Here is a 25405-nt window from a genome sequence, read left to right on the forward strand (position 1 = left end):
CAAATTATCTTCTTCTTTTTATTTTTATCAGTAATATGTCATTCTATGAGATGATGATTGACCATCATGTGGAATTAGAGTGGATATCCTGTGCCTAATTTATACATTATTACCATATTTTTGAAAAAGCTACTCTGATTGATTGAAAACTGCACCCAACAACACGTTCTGATCTCAAATGGTGTTATATTGTAGTAACCTGGGGGGGTTCTGATATTTGCATCATTTGTGAGAGAATGATATCGGTGAAAGAGGAGTGTAGAAGGTTGAACAATATTTCAGCTTTCTCCTTTTGGTGTATCACTGAAGAAAACACAAATTGAAAAGAATAATATATACAACTATAAAGCAATGACAGGCGGTTCAGATTTTCAAATGATGTCTCTTTCAAGTTTCAATTCACAATCACTACAAATCCAACATCCAGGCTTTACGAAATGGAAGCTGCTGACAGGAAAAGAAGAAGTAAAGAACCCCACGAAGCATGAGGGGGGAGAGAGAGAGAGAGAGTCCAGTCATTCTGGAAAAATCCACAGGCACAAGTTTTGCATAACCTTTTATTATGTGTCAGATGTTCATTAGTTGGCCGCCTGCAATGTCTTTCCAGGTGGACACACCCAGCAGGGGGATTACAATTTACTACGATGGAGGATGATTTCTGAAGGATAGGCCATTAATTAGTCCACATTTTCCCTCAACAGGGTTGAAATCGAATGGGGAGAGGGAAGAGGATATGGGCCATTGATTGGGAAAGAATGGGGGAGAAACAGATGCCATGATGGCCACAGGTGAGCTGAAGGGGGGGTCCTGTGTGTGATGGTGGTTTGCAAATGGGATTGGGGCTTGCTCCTCCTAATTCTTATACATATTTCTTGTGCCTCGTGGTTCATGACCAGAGCTTTCATGGGGTCGCCAATGGGGAGGGGGTCCCGACTTACATCGAGTATGACGCGTTTGCTTGAATTGACTCGCTAGATCTGTTTGCTATTTGCACAGACAGAAGTCTCTCTGGTTTCAACCAGGTCTTCTAGAGAATAAAATTTTTTGTTTGTCGAAAAGGTGTGATTCTTGTTGCCTTACCTTTTTCCCTTCTTTATTCCAATTTTTTTAATAAGCTTTTGATTAGACCCCCAAATATAAAAATAAAAAACAAATATATAGTATATCATATATACATCACTATATTCACAACTTGTCTATTTAAATCTCTTTTACAAACTTAATTATTTCTTCACCAAAATCAAAATTTTTATGTATAAAATTATCGTAATTGAGTCATTAATCTTTCGATATTCTTTATAAATATACTATTGAAATTTGACTTTTTTGGGTAAATTTCACTTCTTGGGGATCACTTCTATTCTCGTAAAAGATTAAACTGTTAATTTTTTTGAATAAAATTATCAAAATACTATTAATTTAAAATTAACATATTTATTCATATTTAAGAGTATTTTTGTAATTATATAAAATAAAATTAATAGTCTAATCTTTTGTGGGAAAAAAAGTTAGAAAATATATCCATTGGGTTTTACTTGGAAAAAATAAGAAATTACCAAAGTGAATGTGAAAAAAAGTTAAAATTATAAAAGTATAAACAGAGTTTATCTTTTTCTTTTTCTCTAATTATTGTTTGTTGTTCAATTTACTCATGTGTTCTTTGTTTTTTATCAAGTGTCGGCAGATAAGTGAAGGATTACTCCTCACATTTGATCAAAAGCTTTTGATCATTTTCCATTAATAGGTTTTCTCGTTAGCTTCGTTGCCTAGCTCTGAAATGGATTCGAAGCCGTCATTATAAAGCAAAGGCAAAATGAGGCAATCTGGCATGGTGATGATACAGTTCCATGGTGAAAATTCTCTATATGTAATCTTCCACATCTCCCCCAATCTCCCCCACTGTAAGAGTAAGCTCATTTCAAATGCTATAAGAACAAAATGGACTCATCACGAAAAGTTAAGTATCAGCCACAAATAGAATGATTACACTCGGATGTTTTTGTCCACATACTCCCCCAATAATTATTTCACCATTGATGCCTTCTTCAGGTTTCCTTTTGCATTTACTTAGTCCTGGCCCCCCAGCCCTCCCTACTTGGCTCGAGAACCCATGATTTCCCCAAGTGAACGTGTGGCTCCATGTCCATGGCTTTGTTTCACGATAACGATTAAGAAGAAGTCGAGGTTAATCATCCCCAAGTTGTTTTCATTATAACAATCCGATCAATAAGTACAAAGGATGAAAGGGTGGTAAAAAAGGTCGACCCCTTTTTGTTTTTTGTGTTCTACAAGTTTTACTCAACACAATGATGGAAAGTTAATAGGAATCATAAGGTAAAAACAACCTCTTTTTTATCCATAAACTTAATCAAATTGCATTAGATGTTAAGCATTCGTGCACGTTTCACGAACTCTAATCCAATGAGGTTCAAGGTTGTTGGTGGATACATACAAGTACTTTTCTTAAGCACTTTGCTTATGAGCCATTATGAATTTGCATAGCATGAATCTTCCTCTCGTGCATTAATTTGCATGATGTTCAAAGGATATAAATGAGTTCAATTTTTTGAGTTAGAGAATTATTTTTTATGTATATTTTATCAATACAAAGAGAAAAGGTTTAAATTCGATCATTTTTATAATGTGTTTTTTTTTAAATAAAAAAATTTATATTTTTCAAAAATTAAAAAAGGAAAAAGAGAAGACTACTCATGACCCGTTGTATATTTATCGTGCTACATAGAATAGACATTATTTATTTATTTATTTCTTTGGTAAAAATATTTGGTATGACTAAGCGGGCCAATTTGCTTGCTTTTCCTCTGAGAGCCCAACTCAGGATGTTGGGCTTTCTTTAAGATTAGTGGCCCAATTGTTCTATGTTCAACTACAAACCCAACCGTCCGACCCACTTTTACACCCTTACCGCCACGTCGTTCCAGCTCACGGTTACAAAAATCCTGCCTCGTTCTCTCTGATTTGCCACTGTTCGGCGGCGACTACAACTCCGGGAAGAATGGAAGTGGTTGGAGTTTTGGTCGAAGCTTTTTCTTTGCGGTCAATGGACACCATCAAAACGTGCTTTATTTGGCTTCTTAGGGCGGGATGGGTAGCCGGGACTCTTCCTATCCTCATCGCTTCACTCCCTTCTTCACGTCTCGGTTCATTTCATACCCTTTTACTTGGATTTGCCAAGAGGGGAAAGATTATGCCATCTTCATCCCATGTAAGACCCAACCTTTTTTGTTACCATCTTTCGAGAGAAAAATTCCCATCAAATTTCGTTGTTTCAAACAATTGATTGTCTTTTGTCTTGGTTTTTGTGCTAGTGTAGAAGTACACAGTTCCTCAGAGTTTCTTTCTACACTTTTATTTGTTGGCTGTGGTTTGGACAACAGTGTTGTTAATGGGAATTTGGTGGTTTGCATACGAAGTTGCTCCTTTAAGTGTTGAGTCATTGAGCTACTCTGCTGCTGCTAGTCACTTAACTGGAGGGTTTCATGTTTTTTCCTTGCACAAGTCTCGGTTTGCCTCGGCTGAAGACAGATTCAATGTTTGGAAGTCTGTGTTCTTGCTGTTGTTGATGGAAATTCATGTCCTGAGGCGCCTTTATGAGACGCTTTTTGTTTTCAACTACAGCTCATCTGCTCGAATGCACATTTTTGGATACTTCACTGGCATTTGGTGAGTTTTTTCAACACATTTGATAAGTTTAATTGCTTATGAATCGCCATTTTTGAATTATGTGACTCTTTGTTGATTAAGGCTGGTGAAAATTAGTGTACTTATCAAAAATCAGTATAATTGACAATATAAAGAATGGAAAGCTGGTAATAAGAAATAGAAGTTAGCACTTAATATGTTTCTCTTATTGTTCTATATTTTCTTATGATATTTGGACGTTATATTTGGAAGATTGACCATAGTTATGTGACTTCTTTTTGCTGACAATGGAAAGTTAATGCATGAACATGATTATTTTGTACCCTATTTTCAAGGTCTCTGTAATTGCTACAATTAAAAATCTTAAATTTCCTTGTAAACCTGGTTAACAATGTAGATTGTTTTTAGTTCTGATTGTGTGATGATTGCATTGGCAGTTTTTATATAGCAGCACCTTTGTCACTCTGTACATTTTGTGCACTAGAGGTCGTTAATTTTGCAGCTGATCAAGTGGCTGAATTTAAGGTCGAAGGGCAAGAAATGCTGTCATTTACAGATTTTGATTTGTGGGGATATGTCAAGCCTATCACAAGGCTTGGATGGTGCCAATGGGCTGGTGCTGCTATATTTGCTTGGGGATGGTTCCATCAATATTGTTGTCATGCAATTCTTGTAGGTTTTTTCTTCTCTTTTAATCAATTGCTTGATCTCTCTCGAACTGAAAAATCCAGGACTTTTGAAAATTTCAAAACTTTACAATCTAGATGCATCCTTGTGTCCTGATTTTGGAGGATTAAATGAATTCAATGTGGGAAAACTGATATTGATGGTTAGTTTTAATATCCAATGTTTAGGTTAATTCCTTTGGATTTAATTGTTTTTAATGAGATTGTGAAAATAAAAGCTATATTAAGGTTTAAATAAGATGGGGTGAACACAGGATTCTTTTTTTTCTTTTGTAACTTGTTGGGAATGAAACAAAATGATCTATGGCTTGTATCTTATGCACATCCATACGCTGATTTTCTGGCTTTTAATCAGGGTTCACTTAGAGGACATAGAGATCAAACAGTTGAATATGAGATTCCACTTGGTGATTGGTTCAACATCGTCTCAAGTCCACACTATCTGGCTGAGATGGTGACTCTCTCATACAGTTGCTTGCTATATTCCTTGGTTCCTGTCAAAGTTATGACTGTTAGTTCTTTGCTTCTGTACAGATAATATATGTCGGTCTGTTGGTTGCAAGTGGAGGAACTGACTTCACTATATGGCTGCTCCTTGGATTTGTGGTACTCTCTACTCCCTTATTCACATTCCTGAACTATGCAAAATGTTAGACTCAACACTAAATAAGTCATTTGTGGTGACTGTTTCAGGTGGCTAATCTTGCATTTGCTGCAGCAGAAACTCACCGGTGGTACCTCCAGAAGTTTGAGGACTATCCACCTGACCGGTGGGCCGTTCTTCCATTTGTTTATTAGTTCCCAAGATTCAAAGTTTTTTATAATTTTGTAAACCAGTTAGCTCTAGCATAGTCTGTAATTCCTTTTTCTTTGATAACCAAAAGTTACTGAAATGTATAGATGGTTATGTTCTTTGCATTAACTGGAAAAAGAATTCCTACCATTTTCCCAACCCAAAGGAAAGAGAAGTGGTGTTTAACATTATCATCGAGCTTTCTTGGTCCAAGATACTAAGCAAATGAGCCCCTGAACAACAGTAGGATTGTCATCTTCAGCCCAAAACTGGCACAAGATACGTCCCAGCGTATGAGCCCATGAAGTAAATACCTGTCTTCTGCAGCTCAAAACAGGCCCAAAACGCGTTTTACCTTTTTTTTTTTTTTTTATGGTAATGGCAATGGCACGATCACGTTGGTCCACTTAGAAATTTCGTAGTTCCTTCTCCATCTCTCTCTTCCTCTGCTCACTGAAGAAATCCACCGATCAAAGTTTCCCAAATCCCTTCAATTCGTTGGTGAATATTTTTGGCGAACGAAAATGTCGTCCACGTTCAGCGGCGATGAAACTGCACCCTTCTTCGGCTTCCTCGGCGCTGCTGCTGCCCTCGTTTTCTCCTGTAAAACCTAACCCTAACTTCAAAATTCGGCCCCAGATTTTCAATTCTTGATCGTTGCTAATTTCGCTACCTAATTGGCTTGTTTCTTTCTTTAGGTATGGGAGCTGCGTACGGGACGGCGAAGAGCGGTGTTGGAGTGGCGTCGATGGGAGTGATGAGGCCAGAGCTGGTAATGAAATCGATCGTCCCCGTTGTTATGGCTGGAGTTTTAGGTATTTATGGGTTGATTATTGCGGTTATTATAAGCACTGGGATTAACCCGAAGGCCAAATCTTACTACCTTTTCGATGGCTATGCTCATCTTTCCTCTGGTCTCGCTTGTGGCCTCGCTGGTCTCTCTGCGGGCATGGCCATCGGAATCGTCGGCGATGCTGGCGTCAGGTATTGTTATCTAATTGAAATCTTGTTTGCTGGATTTCATTCTTTGTTGTTTTACTGTATGGATTTATTAACTGATTAACATAGCAAAATCTGTAATTCAGACTAGTGATCATCCATATTGGAACAAATTCTTTGAGGTGATTTAGTATTAGGGTTTGGCTGAAACTTATATAGGTACATTAATATTCTTTCATATGAACTGTGAGCATATGGTTGGCTTTTTACTTACAAATTCTGATGAGGTTATAGTGGTGTGGGTATATTTGAACCTAGTTTAGTTGGAATTTTACTTGTTACATGAAATGTAGTTTATTTCGATTAATTTAAAGTATTTAGAAGCTATAGAGATTGAAGCATTGAGAAAGAGAAAAAGTTACTTTCAAAAGTCTTGCTGACTACAGAGAAGTTTGGAATTGTTGCCAATGAATATAGATGGTACTTGCATGGATTGCATCCAATTTACTGCTGGTAATCGTTGTTCTTTTCTCTTGGTTACTTCCATGTATGTTTATGTGCATTATTTTTAGTGCGAAAGGTTTTTTGCTTCATCTTCAGTTTCTAGATTCATTCCAATTGCGAGAATGTGCCTTGCTTGATTAAGTTCTTCTATGCATTCATTTGCAGGGCCAACGCCCAACAGCCAAAGCTTTTCGTAGGAATGATTCTAATTCTCATTTTTGCCGAGGCTTTGGCTCTGTATGGACTCATTGTCGGTATCATCCTCTCTTCCCGAGCTGGTCAGTCCCGAGCAGAATAGAGTGCGAGGTTCTGAGACTAAGGGTTGTTGCTAGTTGGCATCACTTGGTTGTCTCCGATTCATGCCATGAGCATATGCAGTGTGAAACAATTTGTCAAGTTGTTATCTTGAACTCATTCATGAATTTATCGATAAGCAGTTCTATGCTGTTTGTATAAGTAGAAGATAGATTTAATTTGAAATAAATCTTGTTTTAACATTTTTTCGTATCTATTGCTGTACTCTACATGTAAGTTCAATGAAATGCAAAGACCATGTTTATGATACTTTATTTCAGTTATGTCTCGCGATCATCTTGCCAGTGGCATTGCTGTAATGAAGTTCTGCTGTCAGCTTCCCCATCTTGAATATGTTGCTTGTTTGTGAAAGTAATACTACAGAAATAATCTTCTATCTTGTTCAAAGATGGTAAAGATTTTAATTGTGAATCATTTACTCCTAAATCTAAAACTTTAATAAGGAATGGAATATAATTGAGCAATAAATAAATAAGGAAAGAATGAGTAACATAAAATTTCCTTGTTTTTCTGAATCAAGAATCAGAATCCTTGATTTACATTCCATGATTGTAATGAGAAGAATATTATAAAAAGTAATTAAGGGGAAACCCCTTCCCCTTATAAAAAAGTAAAGAGAAACTCCATGATTGTTCTTGTATTGAATTGAATGGAGAGGTAGCCCCAAGGGAGGCCGGTGAAGAAATCTCAGGTAATTCCCTTTAATTTATATCAAGTCATTATAATGATGATGCCTTCTTGTTAATCTTTTTTGCCTTTATTGTTCTTCTCTCTGAAACCAATAATGCCATGAACAATGAGTTTTTGCCATGTATAACTCCATTGTCATCACTCTTTTGCACAAGTTCTGGAGGTTTTAGATTTAAGGAATAAAGCAAAACCTTAAACCTACGCAACTATGAAGATTAACTTGGCATGAAACATAAATCCGCATGTCTGGGATTCGATTTTCTGCTTTGGGTAGTTAGGTTTAAAGTTTAGACAATACAAAAATCTTACGAACGTAAATTCAAACTTGATAATGTATCAAATATAAACGCTTTTCAATATTTTATTTTGTATTAATTTCTTGGATTTTATTTGTAAAATTTCATGATTATGGGTAGATGGCTCGAGGAAAACTGATCGTGAAATTTATAGAGAATGAGAAGGCTCGAGCTACAACACTTAGGAAGCGAATGAAAGGATTGAAAAAGAAGGCGTACGAGTTCTCCATCCTTTGCGACGTGAAGGTATGTATGATCATTTTTGAACCCAAGTTGAAGGGCAGCCCCGCCAAGGTTGAAGTTTGGCCCTCAGATCCTGTTCAGGTTAAGACAATCGTCGACGAATACAAGATTAAGGTTGCTTCGGATGCGCAAAAGAAAATCTTTAGCTTATGTGATTTTTTCAACGTACGCATGAGAGAGGTTCAGGATGAGGTAGCCCAAGTACGCAAAGCAAATTTCAAAGCCAAGTTTCAAACATGGGATGATCGTATCGACGATTTCTCCCCCGAACAAATTGCATCTTTTCTTACGAAACTTGATTTGAACCTTGAAGTTGTGAAGAAGAAGATCACGATGATGAAGGGAGATGACTGGAATCATATGCTATCTGCTAAATCGAGGATTGTAGGTGGTTTCAATACCCAATCAACGCTAAAACCTTCTGATAACATCCCTGCATCCTTTCATCCTAAGAATCTAAGCCATTCTGATAATCACATTCAAGCTCATGCCCCTGTAAAGATCCTAAACCATCTTGATCGCGTTCAAGCCTTTGCTCTAAAGAACTTGGATTTTGGAGTTAGCAGGGAGCAGCCTCCTGTCCCTGCAGAACCTCTCAACATACAACTACCTTCGCATTCACCTGCTGATGAGGCTTTGGTAAAGCTTTCCCTCAACCTGAATCCCATGGAAAATTCGATGAATCCTATTGATAAATCGCTGAGGATGTCGATGATGAATCATCTTGATTTCAGACTTCAATCAGGGGTTGCCTCTAGTAGCAGCAAGATACCGAACAAGGTGCTGTACAATCCCCCGCCTTCGCTTTCTGTTTGTCACGATCCGAGAATCGCCATGCCAAGCAATGTAATGTTCAATTCACCCACAATTCCAGTTCATCATGATCCAAGGACAGCCATGCAAAACAACGTGATGTTCAAGGACCCTAGGGCATTCCAAACTCGCTTCTACGTTCCATCCATGCAACCAGAAGCTGTTCACAGTCGGCAACAGCTGACGATGCCGCTTATGTTTCCTCAAATGCATCCCTTTCAGTTCACTGATTTCCACCTTGACATCAATGAATATGAGATGAAAAGCAAGAAACAAAGGCTTTAGATCATTGGGTAATTTCAGTGTTTGATCATTTCAGAATTATACAAAACTTGGGTGTTTTGGAGTTATTTTAGTCTCCTTTTTTTTGGTTTTTATCCAACGTTTTGAATTAATTTACCTTTCATATTATATCAGCATGTCCTGAAATTCTAAATATTTATATATATATATATATATATATATAACTCTTACAATTTCAACTCTTTCAATGTAACAACCTGTGATTTCTTTATACTTGATATCGATAAAAAGCCCAGATCCGGCAATTTTTTCTTTCTCAAACATTAATTTCAAGCTCTAAAAGTCAAACCACTCCAACTTTTGTCACTTCTGACTAGCAGATACTCGTTTGCCAGGCCAGCAATTTCACCAACTTTTACAATATTTTGTCGGGTCCATTTGCTACGCATCAATCTTTTCAACTACGAGATACTTCAAAGCGGTTTGGCCCAATCTATGTGTCAACTTGAGCCCCAGGCTAGGGTAGTGCTTAAGCAAGTTGGCCCATGTGGATGTGGGCACAGCTTCAATTAATACAGAACAAATTGATTGACATGTCCTTAGAAGGAAAAAAAAAAAGGGTTTCAGGAAATTAAGAACTAGACATGACATTGGAATGGAATATATTTTAACCCAAACTGTTGCAGTAATGTAACAATGTTCATTGAAATCTTATGAGTTAGGCAGATAGAGAGGAAGGATTATTTGTACCCTACATTCATAATTAATATGCCTGTCAGGCAAAAACTGAAAAAGGAGATGGAAAAGACTCCTGAGCGTATGCTTTTCAGAATTCATCAACTTTGTACCAAAGGTAAACTTTCCTGTCAAGAATGATTGTGTTAGAAAACCAAGCTCAAGCTTAAAGCTTAGAAAGATCAGTTTTACCCATGGTTTTTGATCAATATGGTAAATACCCATCTCAACATTCCCTCGCATTAATGTCCTAAATACAAGAAGTTTTGAAATAGGGATTGCATTTAAACAGGAAATAAAAGAGATTAAAGTCTAATTACCATATTAGGAAACCATTTACCTTGACAGTTTCAATTAGTTGGAAAACGTCCTAATCAAGTGTACATGAAAAACCTTAATGATACCCTTTTAAGTGCAAAGATTACTTTGGGGGACCATGTAGAAATTTGTTTCATTGTTTGCCTCCACAGATGCAATAAAATTAGAAAACCTTGATTAGATCAGATAATAATGGATTTCGAGTGCTTTTGCTTGCCTTGATAGGGACATTTTTCCTTTCTAATTTAATGGAGACAGTGGGGGAGATTTAAGTTTGTTTGGGTTATTGATTTCAGACCAAGCAAACCGAATCACGAAGAACATGACCAACAAAATGATAAGTCTTCCCCAGTTGGACAATATTATAACTCAATTTGGCCTTGTCTGTACCTCTGGAAACTGTACCATCCAAGAAAATGAATACAAACGAGAAACTTACTGTGTTAAAATAATAATAAGAGAAAGGACTAAGGAGGCTCAACGGTCACTGCATGGAATTTGGATTTTTCAATTCATTGTCCATTTCTCAATGTCATTACTCTGAATTTTTTTAAAATTCCCCGCATTTTTCTGCATGTTTCTGGTCTTTTTCTTTTTTTTTTTTGATTGATTCAGGAGGTTTGTTTTTGGTTGTTGGCCAGCAGCAACCCTCCTCATGCACAAGGGGGAAAAGCCAAAACCAAAACTGGAAAAAGAGGGGTGTGACTGAAGGGTTTGATTCTGGAAAAACTTGAATTAGCAAAACAGGTAAGCTGGTACTTACGTCTGTTGCTTTCACTTACAATCAAAATACAGCTTAAATAAAGATAACAATTTAATTCCAGGCAATAAAGATGATGACCCACCAAAAAAGGTTCAAAAAGTAATTGAGGCCGTGAGCCATCGTTTCATTTTCACCACCACCCCGCCGGTCACTTTCCCACCCCTTTCTGTTGCAGTGGGACCCTGAAATTTTGTGTCCTTGTCTTCTTCTTCTTCTTCTCCCTCCTACTTTTTTCAGCTTTGTCCTCCATTGCCATGCCCCGGGACAATGGAAAAACAACCCCAGGGCAACATATGATCCCCCACGTGGCATCATCAGGAGATTCCGAAACTACCCTTTTCCAGCAGTACTCAACATAGTTACGAACCAAAATCCAATGCCCCCCCTCCTCGGCCCTCCCGTCCTGAGAGAAAGAAAAAATAGTACAAAAAACAACACCAGGTTTTTCTTTTTAAACTCTTTTTCCAGGGTGTACATCTCGGGGTCTGCAATTTAACGGCTACATTTTTCATTGTGCCACGTGACGAATCCAGGGCAAAAGCAATCCTCTCGCGTTTGGCGCGAAACAACCATGTGGGACCGCAACGGTCGTTGTCTGCTTTCGGGGCATCTGGAACTGAGCTTTGTCCATTTCGTTGACTGAGAGAGAGTATTGAACTTTTTGACCTTACTTCACACTCTCAAAAGACCCTCACTTTTCCCCCAAGGCCACCATGAAAAGGAACAGTGGCGATTGGCAAAGGTGTAGAAAGGAAAGTAACCAACCAAAAAAGCAAATGGAACAAGAATTAACTGAACAAAAGAAAAAATTTCACCCTGGTGTTACATTTTCGCCCCTGAATCTAAAAAAATGGTTAAAAGTTTTCATGAGACAGGAAAAGTAAAAAAAAGGGTTCGGATTTTGGGGTTGTTTATGCCGGTGAAGGTTGAGAGGTGGGATCCGCTGAGGAGGGAATATCAGGGCCCACACGACAACCTTCAAGCATGAACACAATGTCGGACATGGTTGGTCGATCAAGAGGATCTGGAGCTGTGCAAAGTAACCCAACTTTGACTCCTAGAAGGAATTCTTCCCATTCGGATGATTCAGGGTCCAGCTCAAGAAGACCTGGTTCGAGAAGTTCAGTGATTTGGCCTCTTTGAAGCTGCTTCTTGACCCATTTCACAATGTCTTCATCCTGTGTGAACATGACTGGTCTCTTTCCTGTGAGTAGTTCAAGCAGGACGATGCCAAAGCTGTAGACATCTGATTCTTTGGTGGCTTCCCCTGTTAGAACTGCTTCTGGGGATACATAACCCAATGTGCCAACTGAAGTTGAAGTGGAAGCTTCAGCTGGAGTTGCAAGCGTGAGACGATCCAAGCCGAAATCTGACAAATGTGCTTCAAAATCAGCATCAAATAGAACGTTTTGGGGCTTGACATCTCCATGGACCATGTTGGATGTGTGCAGAAAGGCTAAACCGCGGGCAATGCCAAGAGCAATTAGGTGGCGCATAGGCCAATTGAGTACGTGACCATCTTGGTGGGATGCCTCTTGCAGGAGTGTTGCAAGGTTGCCGTTAGGCATGTAATCATATACCAGGAGCCTTAAGTCAGGTGGCCCTGCATAGTAGCCACGGAGAACTGTTAAGTTCCGGTGCTTCACTTTGCCTAGAAATTCAGCTTCTTTTCTAAACATGTTCTCATCAAGTGATCCATCTGGTAGGCGGCGAACAGAGAGCACCATTCCATCACTGTAACAAGCCTTGAAGACTAACCCATACCGGGTTCTGCTAAGCACATTCTCTTCAGCAAATTGCCTAGTTGCTTCAATTGTTTCTGCTAGTGTGATCTTGTTATTGAACATAACAAGCTTTGGCCCTCCATTATCTGTGCTGCCACGACCTCCACTTGCTCCAGAACTAGCCCTTGCAGGGCTCCGTTTCTTCTCCCCAGCGGCTTCTTTAAGCCTCTTGCGCCATCTCAATAGGCTGAATACATAGAAGCAACAACAGAATGACAAGAGAAAAGCAGCACACACAACCGCCACAATCAAAAGGATCAACCTTTTCCTTCTGTTCTTTTCAGCTATATCCTCACACTTATGCAATGGCTTTCCACATAAGTCTTGATTATCTGCAAACGCAGATGGACTGTTAAATCTTGAACCCAGAGTAACTGGAATCTCTCCTGCTAAGGAGTTCCTTGAGACATTAAAGTAGACCAATCCAGAAAGAAGACTGAGATTAGCAGGAATCTCTCCACTCAAGTTATTAGAAGAAAGATCCAGCATTGTGAGATTTGATAACTTGGACAGAGAATCTGGTATGCTTCCAGAAAGCTGATTAGCATCTAGTAACAAAGTGGTCAATGACAAGCATTTGGAGATTTCGTCTGGGATTTCTCCGGTTAAGTTGTTACCATCCAATTCTAGTACGTTTAACCTTGAAAGGCGAGAGATATCAGCAGGAATGTGACCTGTCAAAGAATTTGATCCAAGCTCAAGAGCTTCAAGCTCAGTGCAGTTTCCAAGCTCTGGTGGGATCACTCCAGTTATGTGATTATTAGACAATGAAAGAACTACTAATGAACGAAGAAAGCCAAAATTTTCCGGTATATGACCAGAAAAAGAATTGGAACTGAGATTTACATAGCGCAAACTCATTAAACTACTAAACCCTTCAGGAACATCCCCGGATAACATATTTTCTTGCAAAGCAATGACTTGCAGATTTGGTAAACCTGAGAGCTCAAATGGCAACTCAGCGGAGAGGTTCTGCTTGCTTAAATCAAGAGTAGTTAGCTTGAACAAATTGCCCAAACTTGCCGGCATCTTCCCTGAAAACCCATTAGCACTTAGATTCAAAACCGCAACCCTACTTAGGTTCCCAATACTTGCAGGAATCTCACCGGAAAACTTGTTCCCACTTATGTCCAACGTACTCAAATTGCTCAATCCCATTATCTCCTCTGGCAAGCTTCCACTTAAGTTATTGTGTCCCAAATTTAAGGTTTCAAGTGCAGTAAGATTCCGAAGACTCCCCGGTACTGAACCTGAAAACAGATTTCCCCCAAGAGAGAGCACTTTCAAACCAGTCATACCACCAAAAAAACCAGGAATTTCACCAGAAAAACGATTTCCTTCAAGATCAAGAACATGCAATGAACCACATTGCTTAATCTCAACAGGAATCACCCCAGTGAAAGAATTATTGGCCATTTTCAGCTCCTCCAATCTAGACAAATTCCCAATCTGAACTGGAACCTCACCTGACAACAAATTCCCAGAAACATCCAACATTGTCAACGTTGTCACACCCGTTAACCACAAGGGAAAACCCCCACCAATCTGATTCCCAGAAAGATCCAAAACTTGTAAAACACTATAACATATCCCCGATGCAGGACCAACAACATTCGTAAACAAATTAAACCCCAACTGAACAATCCGAACGGAAGGCGGATAAGCAGTCACATTACAGAACAAAGAAGCCGGCACTGTTCCTGAGAGATTGTTATGAGAAAGTGAAACAACTTGAAGCTTAGGAAGAGCTCCAATAGCTGCAGGGATAACCCCACCAAGCGCATTGGCCTCAGCACTAAAATGAATAAGTGAACAGCAGTTGGCTAAAGCTGAAGGTAAAGTCCCTTCTAAAAGATTATAATCAAGCCAGAGATACTGAAGCTGCTGAAGCTCACCAAAGCTAGCGGGAATCGCACCGGAAAACTGGTTATACGAAAGATTAATAAGTTGAAGCTGTGATAAATTAGCAATGCTTCTAGGAATCGAACCAGAAAATGAGTTTGAAGAAAGATCAAGATACTTGATATTTTGTGGGAGATCTCCGGAGATTTCGCCGGATAAATGGTTTTGAGCTACATTTAAAATGGTTAAATCAGTGAGATTACTTATCTCGGACGGTAATGTTCCGGATAGCGAGTTGTACTGCAAGAAAACAGCGCGTAGAAGCTTGCATTGGGAGAGAGTGGAAGGAATGGTGCCGTTGAAGGAGTTGGAACGGAGGCTGAGTTTGGTAAGAAACTTAAGGTCAGAGAGACGGTCACTGAGTCGACCACTGAGTTGGAGGTGAGGTAGACGTAGCTCGGTCACTCGGTTGTTGGTACATGCAACTCCATGCCAGTCGCATGGAGCTGCAGGTGTTGATGGATCCCATCCGTTTAAAGCTCCAAGTGGGTCATGGAGATTGAGCTTGAAAGATGTTAATGCTTGGATCTCAGCCTGGTTCTTCTCGCCTTGTGACAAGAATGGTAAGCAAAGAAGCAAAGAAAGGAAGAAGCTGAGACCTTTAGCCATTGGTTAACAATATCAAAAGTTTGGTTCTTTCGGCCAAAAAAAATTGAGTCTTTGACTAAAGGGTGTAAAGGTTAATGAAGAGAGCAGAGAGGCGAGCCTCTGTTAACAGAGGTGCTGGTATTGCCATATGGTTTGTGGCAGAGGGCAGAGAGTGTGCCAGGAAGAGCAGTCAGCAGAGAGACCCACGCAAGGAAAAAAAAAACACAGAGATGATGGTGGTGCTGCTGCAGAGTGCTGAATGCTGATGCTCTCTCTTACTCTCTTACAATAGGGTGTTGGTTTAGGGGGTATACTGTGGGGTGGGTTTGGTTTCCTCTTCCCCAAAACACTTTGAATAAGCACTTTTTGAAACAGCAAGTGGTGGGGTTAGGAAAGGGAGGCTGGGTTGGCTCTTTTTAACCTCATATGATATGATATGGGCAGAATCATTGAGCCCTGTGTGATCTTATCTTTGCTCTGTTGTAATCTTTCATTTTGTTTTTCTCCCTTGCTAGTTTTTCATATTTTATTCCTCTCTTTTTGGCTTCAAGATCTATTGACCCATTTGGGAAAACCTAGTTGTATCAAATAGGAAGGTTCATGTTCATGTCCCTGGCTTACTGGCTCTCACTACTGCTGGTGGGTTTAACTGAAAAAAAGGAAAAATTTCCTTTTCAACATTTCTAGTTCTCCTTTCTAGCTGGCCAGGGGGGTGAGTTCAACTAAGCGTTTTAACTGGATTTGGATTGACTTTTTGCGTTCTGCTTTATCTGTAGCCTCATAATTTTGATTAGTAGGGCTGTGCTGTCAATTGTCAAGTTCTTCAAGATGCCATTAAAGTCTTTTAAGCTCCCCTCCATTAGTCCAACTAGCTCTTTTTCTCCTTCTCCTTTGACATTTTCCTGTTATCTTTTCTCCAAAATTTCTGATTCTGGTATCACTTTTCAAACCTTACCCTTTCTCTTTTCCCTGTTTGATTCAAAGGTCAAGGATGCTAAAATGGCATATCTAGATTACTGTCACAACATTCTTTTTCCAATTGGATTATGAAGCTAAGTACCCAAAGTGTCCAAGTTATGTGTAATTAAGGGAAAAAAATAAAAGGCAGCAAGCTGTAAGCCCACCAGACAAAAGGCCATCAACATGGTGGGCCACAAGCTCCTTTGGTAGTCCCCACACTAATTGAATGTTGCAAAAGGAGCCCATTAATTGAGACCAAAAAATAAAGGAAGAAATTGAAATGTGGGCAACAGGAGATCATGGTTTTGGTGGCAAATTTGAATCAACTTTATGGTAGCGGGAGCTGGTTTTAAACGCCTAAATTAGATTGTAAACTTTCCATGTCAAGCAACTTTGTCCCAACTCCTGGAGGTAGAGAAATCATGATGTGCTTTTGCCATGATGACATGTTGAAATCTTAGTAATCCCTGCAGCCTGTTACGTGTAAAATCAATTGATAATACGGGAGGAATTGTAACGAAAGAAAAAAAAGAAATATGTGCTGAGATAGATATTGGCCATGTTCATTCCCCTTTGTGCAATCAAAGTTGACAGGTACACCAGCAAACCTACTGTGGGTTTTACTACTATCTGCTAAAATAAATGACTTGCATTATCGCCATTGAAAAGAAAATTTTCCTGGAGGTACAGCGCCATTGAAGGCTCCTTTCGTATGGTAGCCATTGAAAAGAAAATTGCCCTACAGCCCCATTGAAGGCCTGTAGCCAACTCTACTTAAAAGCTTTTTAAAGCCTAACCCAATAAATTATCAGAGGTGGATCAACGGCCGCAGTTAATGAGATTGCAGATTCCGGCCCATAATTAGAGTTGTTAGCCTATTATTTTCTCATTGGAACAATTTTCTGTACCAACCCCATGGCCCGGAATCTTCACAGCTACCGACTGACCCATCAGGCCCGTTTGTTGAACTCGTGCCTGGCTAATATTGGAAAATCATAGTAATTGCTTATTGTATAACCAATGTTTGATTACTACTTTTCTAGGTGACATGAGGATGAATGAGTGTCTCCAGGATCCTGATACCGAATTACACAGACATGTTCCAGGGTTTGGAGAAGGAGGCTTTGCCTAATCCGACCAATGAACAATAAAGAAGGTAAAAAGGTTTTGGAAGAGAATTAAATGATACCATAATCTGCTTCCAACTCCAATAAATTCATACATAAAAAATCGAAATATGCACACATGAGAATCTTATTTCAAACTCATACATCTAGCGATTGTTCAACACTTTACAGAAATGTGATAAACTCAAGTAGGGCCGAGCTCACGGGCCTGGATAGATAACTCGATGCATGAACAGTTTTAAAGGAGAGATGATTACAGTGACACATGGTGGTTGTTTAGAGGTTGATAGAAATTGCAGAGGTAATACTGTCATTTCCCTCCTGTTTTCCAGCTCGCTTGTCCATATCCAAAACCAAAACAACAAAGAAAAATATTGTACATGGTCATTTCGAGCCTGAGATGATTTACATACTCTTACCTTAAACTAAAATCAGAAACATAAAATTTCAAAATCAAAATTAAAATCTGTAAACAATACAAGATACATATGTGGACATGAAGTTAAAACTGTGGGGATAACAGGGGCATCTTTTTGGTACGGTACGATAAACACCTATAAGATGGACATTACGCTGCGTTTGAAGCTACAGTGTCTCTTGTGCGTGCCTTGTCCTGGTGTGAAGTTGAGCCCGAACATTTCCTTAAAAGTCTTCTCTGGGTCTACAAAGCCAACCATCTTTGCCACAATGGCAGCACTCTCAGCAATATGGTTCATGTCTTTAGTGTCAACCCACAAGCTGTGAGCCACCTGCAGCCTCCTATGTTTCGTGTGCAACCCGACACCCCATTTAAGGAAGAGGTTCTCTCTTTCTGCTTTGGAGAGTCTCTTGCGCATCCGCTGGCTCAGCATATGCCTTTCACGACGTAGAGCCTTCAAGCTGTTTACAACAGAATTCATAGAGGTAAGTTGGTATGTTGGATTAAAAAGGGTCTCACCGATGTACCAAGAGCTACTGCCTACTGCCTTGTAGTTAGATACAGTAAGCATATGTACCTTGAAGCAGGGGTAAGTACTCGTCCAGCTTCCACCGTTTGATTACCATGGGCAAATACATTCTTGAGGAAGGACAGCCTTCTATGTTCCACCTCCATGTATATGTAATCTTTTGGATCTCCAGTAAATAGCAGAAAGAAGTAGGTCCTGTGCACCAATGAGACATTGCAGGCATGCCAAAGTTCAATGATCTCTCCTTGAAGCCTCTTAAATTCTGAAGGCCATGCTGAAGGGCTTCCCAAATGATCTGGTATGGGGTCCAAGCCAACGTCTTTAACAGTCTTGACATGTAAAATGGGCTCCGTCACCTGTACCTGTAATGCGTGAAAATTGACAATAAGAATCCACATCAAGAATGCAATTCTAAATGAACTTTCTTAATAAGTACCCTTAAGCATAAAACTTCAGGCTAACAGTTTTGCTGTTAAATATCCTAAGGTCCATTGGCTGATATAAGAAGTAGGAACAAACAAGGACAACAGCACTTGCAGAAATTAGCATCATAGAATGACTGTCCTGCTTTGATCATGTAAGTAACAAGGGTTGATAAAAGAAATCAAAAACTCACCGCACAATCAGCAAGTTGCTTCTCATACTGAAGATTAGATATTTCTTCTGTTCCTTCAATTGAAGTACAGAAACCAGTATTATTCTGATCATCTGGAGTTGAAACATTCTGTGTGTTAAGCACAACAGCAGCAGCACTTTTCAAGTAACTTTGCGATCCATTTCTTGATATCTGGCCTTTAAGCTCATAAACAGTAGCACTTGTTGAGGAACTTTGAGATCCATTTCTAGACAACCCCTGGTTCTGAAGATCATACTTCAATACAGAAAGTTTTCTCTGGAAACTCTCTGGTCTTCCAGTGAAATCTTTCTCATTCCCAATTGGAGGTGTGCTCTCATCCTTTTCTAGCCCCTCAATCCACTGGGAGGTCAAACCAGTCATTAGACTCGCTTTACAACTTCTACTCCTAGTTAATTTCAAACTTCTACAGCTAGATATTTCTTCTTTCAGCTGCCATAAATATGGTTTTTCAGGAGATGGAATAGCAGTTTCTGGATGGTTGCTATTGTTTTTCAACTGGAGTGACCAGGATTCTCGCTTTGATATATCTTCATTGCCAACATCCATCAGTCCTGATATAGCTGTGTTTTCCCTTGGAGATGACATACTATAATTTTGATAAATCTTTGGGCTAGACTCTGAGAAATTTGAGTCTGAATATCTATTCATACTTGACCTTCCTGAGTCAATGCAACGAACTTCCTTGCAAAGTGCCTCTGAATTTTCATAAGCATGTTCTCCATTCTCCTCCTGGCGTAGATTATTCCCAACAAAACTAGGAATTTTAGGTGACAGCTGAGGAGAGGAACTGGGATGCTGTATATTCATTTTGAAGTCGGGAAGCTGGAGGAAGCTCTCTTCAGAACTGCAGCTTTGTCTATCTGAAGGGGTGAAGGATCTAACACCAACAGCCAAAACAGGTGTCTCAGTGATTGAATGTTCAAAGTCCCATGAATTCCGCACTCGCAGTTTAGGGTACTGATGATCTGAATCTGCCTGGTGAAGGAGGAGACGTAGGAATTAAACTTTGGATGGTGAAGTGAACTTAAAGAGGTATCAAATGCTCTAATAATCTACACATACCCAGATTTTCACTGGTCTTTCATCCACAGGGCTTTCATCGTTAACTACTTGTCGCAGATCCTCAACCTCAGACTGAGCAAGGTCTCTTTGCTGAGTCAGTAATATTACCTCTTTCTTAAGCTGCATGAAGCATGTAGGAAATGTAAATAACTAATTCATGGATTCAGCCAAAGACTTAAACATATTTTATCTGAATTTTTGCAAGAAGGATCCATTCAAAGAATGGTAGTTAACAACTATTTTTGTTGGAAATATCCACCAGCCAGCTCTTAAATGATACAATGGGAAATGCAAGTGTGAGGCGCATATTTCCTCTTCAATTATCATATCTCTGAATTATTTAACACCAATTACAGGGACGTTAAGAATAATAAAAAATTTTGAGACATTACACAGCAATTCAATCAGATAAATCTAATTATTAGAAACAGACTAGAGCTCAAGGTTATTCTAGGCTCAATGTTAATCTAGATAATATGATGTGCGAAAGCAATAATGCCCAGATAGGTAATGTATTGCAGGCCAATGGCAGAAAATGTTTGATATTATTGAAAGGATAATGCAAAAAAAAATCAGGCTTTACAATTTAAGGTAAAACTAAGATGCACCATGGGCAGCCAGGCAGCACAATAAAGTAATAACCAAGTAAATAGGCTGTTATGACTAGTATCTTTCACAATGATAATATGCAAAACTTTTGCTGAGGCATTAAATGTCAAAATATAATTAATATAGAAATTCATTTTGGCATCAAGAGGAAAATTGTAAATGTAGTTATGAATGACAGAAAGCAATTATGATTGTGGATGGCGGTATATATACCTCTTGTGAATATCATAATTGGTGTATACCTTCATTTCTTGAGTAAACATAAGATATTGCAAGCATAGGGTACTTATATTACTTATGAGTTCAAAACATTTATTCACTATCCCTATTTCATCACCTTTTCAATCTCAAGGTCTTTCTCTCTCAGCAATGCAGCTAAATCAGATGAAACAGACATTGTTCCTGCACTTCTCAACTCGTTCTCTAATCTAGCCAATTCTCTTTGCAATTGCTTCACTAATGCTTTATCAGACATGACCACATTGACTTGTGCATTGGTAGTCACTTCTTTAGCACAACATGCAAACAAGAGGGTGTTTCTTGATTGTTCAACATGGGTTCGTGCTGGACTCATTGTACAAATGATAGCAGTTCTAGCATTGCCTCCTATGGAAGACTGAAGTATACGCGTCAGCTTTGAATCTCTGAAAGGAATGTGTCCACTTCTTCCCTTGCTGCAGCCAAATGCAAATTTAGAACAAGATATGGTAATTTACAACGGCTTGCTTTGTGCTTGAGGTTCAATAATATAAGCACTAGGGGAAGTTAACACAGAGGAAAGGTAAATCAGAATCAGAGTCCTAAAGAACAGGCACATGCACGCAGAGGGAAATAGAAAAAGAAGGCACATGGTGACTATTTGTAAGTCATATGACACTAGATGCTATTTTTGGCTCAATAATGTGGAAATTGATCAGCTACGCCAACCTGATAAGCTTGATCAGGTCTAATCAAAACTAAAGGACAGGAAATCAATGAGATTTACTGGTTTTCAAGAAAAAAGGATTCTCAAAGTGCTACGAACATTGAAAAGAAAAAAAACAAACTAATAAAAAGCGAACCTCAGCTTACGGATAACAGTTCCTAGTGTTAATAAACTGCGATTTATATGGCAACCTTCTTTCAACCTTGCCCCAGCTGATAATGTCTGAGATGCACGCTCACTTCCTGCCAGGTCAACAAAATTCTAGACAAAGAAGAATGAAGATGTCAGTTGCTTTTTCAATATCTGCTGATCAATCAAATCTTTGACTGAAAAAATATATAGTGTTTCATACCACAGTGGCTGCAAGGGTGCTTGATTTGTCATTGCCGAAAAATTCACGTGCAGAACTTTCTATTGTCTGTGGGTGGTACATAGGAACATGATATCAAAATAAATGAATATAATAAAGTTGTCAAATTAACAATACCTAAAAGTTAATGAAACAAAAAGCATACCAGTCTCAAAATTTGATGGGATCTAGAGCTTGTCTCATTCAGAGAAGTCTCTCCTATTTGTCTTTGAGCTGCCAATGCGCACCAAGACATGCTTAAATATGCAGTCATGAGCTAGTGAAAGGAAGACCAGTTGAGATAATCCTCACCTTCACACACAGATAGAAGCACCTTAAAATGATTCCAGTCCTGCAGAGTTTCTTCTGTGAGTCTCTCAACAACTGTCCCTCTCTATTAAAATAGTTGCCTGTTAGTGAGATAGTCCATAAGATAACCAGTTCCTCATAAACAAAGGATGTAACTCACTTCTGGATCATCTAGAAGCCTAAGGGGAGTGCTGTCTGCACTGAGGAGGTCCCTGACAGATTCATTGTAAATCTCCATAGCAGAAAACTTCAGGATAAACTCTCTTTCCTTGTGCTACAGAAAATAAATTTTTTTTCTTTGTCAAAGAAGGAAATACAACAGAAAAGCAAAACCACAAGTGAGCGACAAAAACTGTTGTGTCTTCATTACCCTCTGTATGTAGTCATATATATCTGCCATGGCATACTCAGTAATTCCAATCATCGTATATGTCTTTCCGCTGCTTGTTTGTCCATAAGCAAAAACACTAGCTGAAAGAATGAAGTATGCAAAAGAGGAGATCAGAGAAGTTATAGGTGGAATTACAAAAGAGCCTTATAGGGAGTACGCAAAAAGAAAGGAAAAAGATGCACTCACAGTTTATACCACTGACAACTGAAAGAGCAACTTCCTTGGCTCCTGCTTCATACACTTGCCTATTGGGGCAATCAGAGCTAAAAACTCTGTCTAAAATCAGGAAGCATTCCCAGGAATTGAAAAGAAAAACGAATTAGAAGACTATGAGAAACTATTGATATCAACTCCATAGATGATAAAATGCTACAACAAATACTGTCTCTACAACGAATTTTCCTCACAAGAACCAAGGTGCCTTGGTAATAACAAACACTGTTTCACCTTATTATTCATTTATAAGCAAGTGGAGCAACATTACTGTATAAGACATTACAGTGGAAAACATATTGCCTGGTACCTAAAAGTGGGGATAAAATCATCATGGTAGTTAGTGACAAAATAGATATCATGAAGGAATTCCTAACTCCTGCTAAGGAAACCAAATTGAGGAAAATGCTCCTTTTTTTCCACTTCTGTAGCAAAATTTTCTATCATAGAGCAGCTGACACTAACATTAAACATAATTAACAGAAAAGTGCAGTATTTTTGCATCAATGCAAGCGGCTTCATCAGCTATTTCCCGAAATTGAGAGACTTTTCAGGACTTATTTTCCCAAAGGTAAGGGTAGACTGAGAAAAGCAATTACTTAAACTAAAATCTAAACCCTTACCAAATGTATAAGCAGTTGGGTACATGGATCTCTCAGAAACCGAAAGGCTGTTCCTGTATATGATGGTGTTATCACTGATGCATTCCCAGTCTGATACATCACGCCTAGCAATTTCCCTCTCATTGAGAGGGCGCAAACGAACTGAAACAAAAATTCTCTCCTCACGGCCTGTTGGCCCTTGCATTTGCTCGTCTCCACCATCCACCCCCATTTTTCAGCTTCCTTCTCCCAAAGATGCTAGCAATAATACCATGAATGGATAATTCAATACAATGAGACTAACATCAACGATATTTGCCTCATTCCTTCAGCTCCCTACCACTTGTTCTTGTCTATTCAATCTGGCGCATCACAATTCAAATGGTTTGACAGTGGAAGTTCTGTTGGGTTCCTGTAAAACATAAGGACCACCCAACTTTTAGGCAGCTGCAATCATTGTCTGCAATCAACAAACTAATCATGGGTTAGTGCTATATTCACCCAAAAATTTTGTTCAGCAACTTGTCTCAACCCAGAAACCAAACCGCCCCAGTTTTCTTATATGCCTTCTTTATTCAAAAATGTCAATGTAAACACAAACTCATATCTTTATCATTGGCTACAATAATTCTTTAAGTCAACAAACATACGGGCAGTTTACTTAATGTGATTTTTAATTAAACAAAAATTTGGACTTTTCTAAGATGGTCCCCAATTACAGACTGTCAAAGTCAGATTCTCATGTTACACCATTTAAATACAGAAAATATTTGGACTAATTTAAAAAGAAAAACAAACAAGAAAGAAGTTGTAAATAAAGATAAATTTGAGGAAATTAGCAGTTTTTTACCCTGGTATTAGAATTTTAAATCACATTGGTTGATTTTTTTCAAGGAATGTTGGATCTTTCTCCCAGATTTGGATGTGGAACTTTGGCAAACATCACCATCTGTTTTCTCTTCTTCTATCCGCCTGTTCTGGTTTTGTCTATATTTAGCCCTGTAAGAAACAACAAAATCCAATAATAACTTAAGCCCAAATTCCAAATATAGAGCACAAGAAACAAAATTGAATATCCTTTCTGCAGAAAAAAGAATTACAGCAGAAGAATCCCAAACCCATTTGAGCCAAATTTTACCACAATCATTCCATCACCACCCAACTTCAAATTCTTCAGCTTTCAAACCTCAAACTTGGACTTCCCACCAGGCTGCATTTACATGCACATGAAAGTACAAATTTTAGAACAGCATTTTTCCCATAAAAATACATTCAAGGAACCAGAGAGTAAAAGAGAAGAAAAACCTGTGATCTTAAGTTCTCTAGTGGAGGAGGAAAAGTTGGGGTCTTTTAATCAAAATGAGTTCTGGAGACATATTGAAGTGGTTATGGCGTCTACTTCCCTGTTTGATTTGTTAGTTGATTTGGAAGCTGCTCTTGAAGTGCTAACATAATTAGCCTTTGAATTAACACTACCGCGGCTGACAAGAAATAAAGAAATGAGATTACAGTTTTGGCCATAAAAAGCTGTACCTAATTTGCTTGGCAACCAAGCCTCATTGGTTATTGCATTAAATTATTGCTCAAGAGTTCCAGATAAAACTAGCTTTTCTAAATCAGAAAAAAGTGAATCTAAACTAGATTTCCATCTTTAGGTAGGTGCTAAAATATATGATTAATGAAGCCTGATGGGTTCTAATTTGGCATTTGAATTATTCATGGCTGAGATTTCTTTTTCCTATATTCAGTTCACTTCCATAAAAAGTTTTTTACATGCATGGCAGTTAAACTGCAAAACATCCTGTTGAATTTTAGTCATCTTTACGGGTTTGAGATCATTTTCAATGATTTTTTTTTTGAATTTATCAGTCCTGTTTACGTGCAAAATGTACTTGTAAATCTTAGAGTTCACATTTGTTGGATGATAATTATAAATACATACAGAATAATCTGTCTCAAAAAATCAGAACAAAAAATGATTTTGCATGTCAAGACTCAA

The 25405-nt window shown here is 38.6% G+C and overlaps 5 protein-coding genes across 8 annotated transcripts; 3 read left to right on the forward strand and 2 right to left on the reverse strand.

Moving 5' to 3' along the window:
* The first annotated feature begins 2913 nt into the window (after positions 1 to 2913).
* On the forward strand, positions 2914 to 5333 carry LOC18610799 (polyprenal reductase 2-like). Its single transcript, XM_007046676.3, has 6 exons — positions 2914 to 3226; positions 3335 to 3684; positions 4101 to 4335; positions 4705 to 4803; positions 4884 to 4955; positions 5043 to 5333. The coding sequence occupies exons 1-6, from the start codon at positions 3017 to 3019 to the stop codon at positions 5145 to 5147; spliced, it is 1071 nt and encodes a 356-aa protein (XP_007046738.3). The 5' UTR covers positions 2914 to 3016; the 3' UTR covers positions 5148 to 5333.
* Positions 5334 to 5529: 196 nt separating this feature from the next.
* On the forward strand, positions 5530 to 7149 carry LOC18610800 (V-type proton ATPase 16 kDa proteolipid subunit). Its single transcript, XM_007046677.3, has 3 exons — positions 5530 to 5745; positions 5841 to 6126; positions 6751 to 7149. The coding sequence occupies exons 1-3, from the start codon at positions 5667 to 5669 to the stop codon at positions 6881 to 6883; spliced, it is 498 nt and encodes a 165-aa protein (XP_007046739.1). The 5' UTR covers positions 5530 to 5666; the 3' UTR covers positions 6884 to 7149.
* A 764-nt stretch (positions 7150 to 7913) lies between these two features.
* On the forward strand, positions 7914 to 9273 carry LOC18610801 (uncharacterized). Its single transcript, XM_007046678.3, has one exon. The coding sequence runs from the start codon at positions 8007 to 8009 to the stop codon at positions 9225 to 9227; it is 1221 nt and encodes a 406-aa protein (XP_007046740.3). The 5' UTR covers positions 7914 to 8006; the 3' UTR covers positions 9228 to 9273.
* Positions 9274 to 11424: 2151 nt separating this feature from the next.
* LOC18610802 (uncharacterized) lies at positions 11425 to 15693 on the reverse strand. The gene has a single exon (XM_007046679.3). It carries the CDS (start codon positions 15294 to 15296, stop codon positions 11913 to 11915), a length of 3384 nt encoding a protein of 1127 aa, XP_007046741.3. The 5' UTR covers positions 15297 to 15693; the 3' UTR covers positions 11425 to 11912.
* Positions 15694 to 17634: 1941 nt separating this feature from the next.
* LOC18610803 (kinesin-like protein KIN-7H) lies at positions 17635 to 24880 on the reverse strand. 4 transcript variants are annotated; one of them, XM_018129950.2, is made up of 16 exons: positions 24712 to 24880; positions 24545 to 24616; positions 24257 to 24405; positions 23428 to 23866; positions 22778 to 22867; positions 22571 to 22671; positions 22361 to 22474; positions 22204 to 22285; positions 22058 to 22125; positions 21895 to 21960; positions 21679 to 21803; positions 20955 to 21291; positions 20009 to 20128; positions 18926 to 19921; positions 18358 to 18671; positions 17635 to 18241 (listed from the first exon to the last, which is right to left on the reverse strand). In XM_018129950.2, the coding sequence occupies exons 4-16, from the start codon at positions 23636 to 23638 to the stop codon at positions 17917 to 17919; spliced, it is 2949 nt and encodes a 982-aa protein (XP_017985439.2). In that variant the 5' UTR covers positions 23639 to 23866; positions 24257 to 24405; positions 24545 to 24616; positions 24712 to 24880; the 3' UTR covers positions 17635 to 17916. The 4 variants fall into 4 exon arrangements, with proteins under 4 accessions (XP_017985439.2, XP_088663786.1, XP_007046742.3 ...); XM_088807660.1 differs by having other exon boundaries at positions 24525 to 24616; XM_007046680.3 differs by having other exon boundaries at positions 24507 to 24616.
* Positions 24881 to 25405: the final 525 nt, after the last annotated feature.

This window comes from Theobroma cacao, chromosome 1 (assembly GCF_053813885.1).
Source record: "Theobroma cacao isolate CCN51 chromosome 1, ASM5381388v1, whole genome shotgun sequence".
NCBI classification, from domain to species: Eukaryota; Viridiplantae; Streptophyta; class Magnoliopsida; order Malvales; family Malvaceae; genus Theobroma; species Theobroma cacao.

Bases quoted from the DNA above. Each gene is read 5' to 3' on its own strand.
- LOC18610803 (XM_018129950.2), bottom strand. From the start codon at position 23,638: ATGGGGGTGGATGGTGGAGACGAGCAAATGCAAGGGCCAACAGGCCGT. The intron at 22,868-23,427 runs GTAAGGGTTTAG...TCCTGATTTTAG, and splicing joins CCCAACTGCTTATACATTTG to ACAGAGTTTTTAGCTCTGAT. The intron at 21,961-22,057 runs GTATGCTTTTTG...TACCACCCACAG, and splicing joins CCCATCAAATTTTGAGACTG to ACAATAGAAAGTTCTGCACG.
- LOC18610802 (XM_007046679.3), bottom strand. From the start codon at position 15,296: ATGGCTAAAGGTCTCAGCTTCTTCCTTTCTTTGCTTCTTTGCTTACCA.
- LOC18610801 (XM_007046678.3), top strand. From the start codon at position 8,007: ATGGCTCGAGGAAAACTGATCGTGAAATTTATAGAGAATGAGAAGGCT.
- LOC18610799 (XM_007046676.3), top strand. From the start codon at position 3,017: ATGGAAGTGGTTGGAGTTTTGGTCGAAGCTTTTTCTTTGCGGTCAATG. The intron at 4,336-4,704 runs GTAGGTTTTTTC...GCTTTTAATCAG, and splicing joins ATTGTTGTCATGCAATTCTT to GGTTCACTTAGAGGACATAG. The intron at 4,804-4,883 runs GTGACTCTCTCA...GCTTCTGTACAG, and splicing joins CACACTATCTGGCTGAGATG to ATAATATATGTCGGTCTGTT.
- LOC18610800 (XM_007046677.3), top strand. From the start codon at position 5,667: ATGTCGTCCACGTTCAGCGGCGATGAAACTGCACCCTTCTTCGGCTTC. The intron at 5,746-5,840 runs GTAAAACCTAAC...TTCTTTCTTTAG, and splicing joins TGCTGCCCTCGTTTTCTCCT to GTATGGGAGCTGCGTACGGG. The intron at 6,127-6,750 runs GTATTGTTATCT...ATTCATTTGCAG, and splicing joins GTCGGCGATGCTGGCGTCAG to GGCCAACGCCCAACAGCCAA.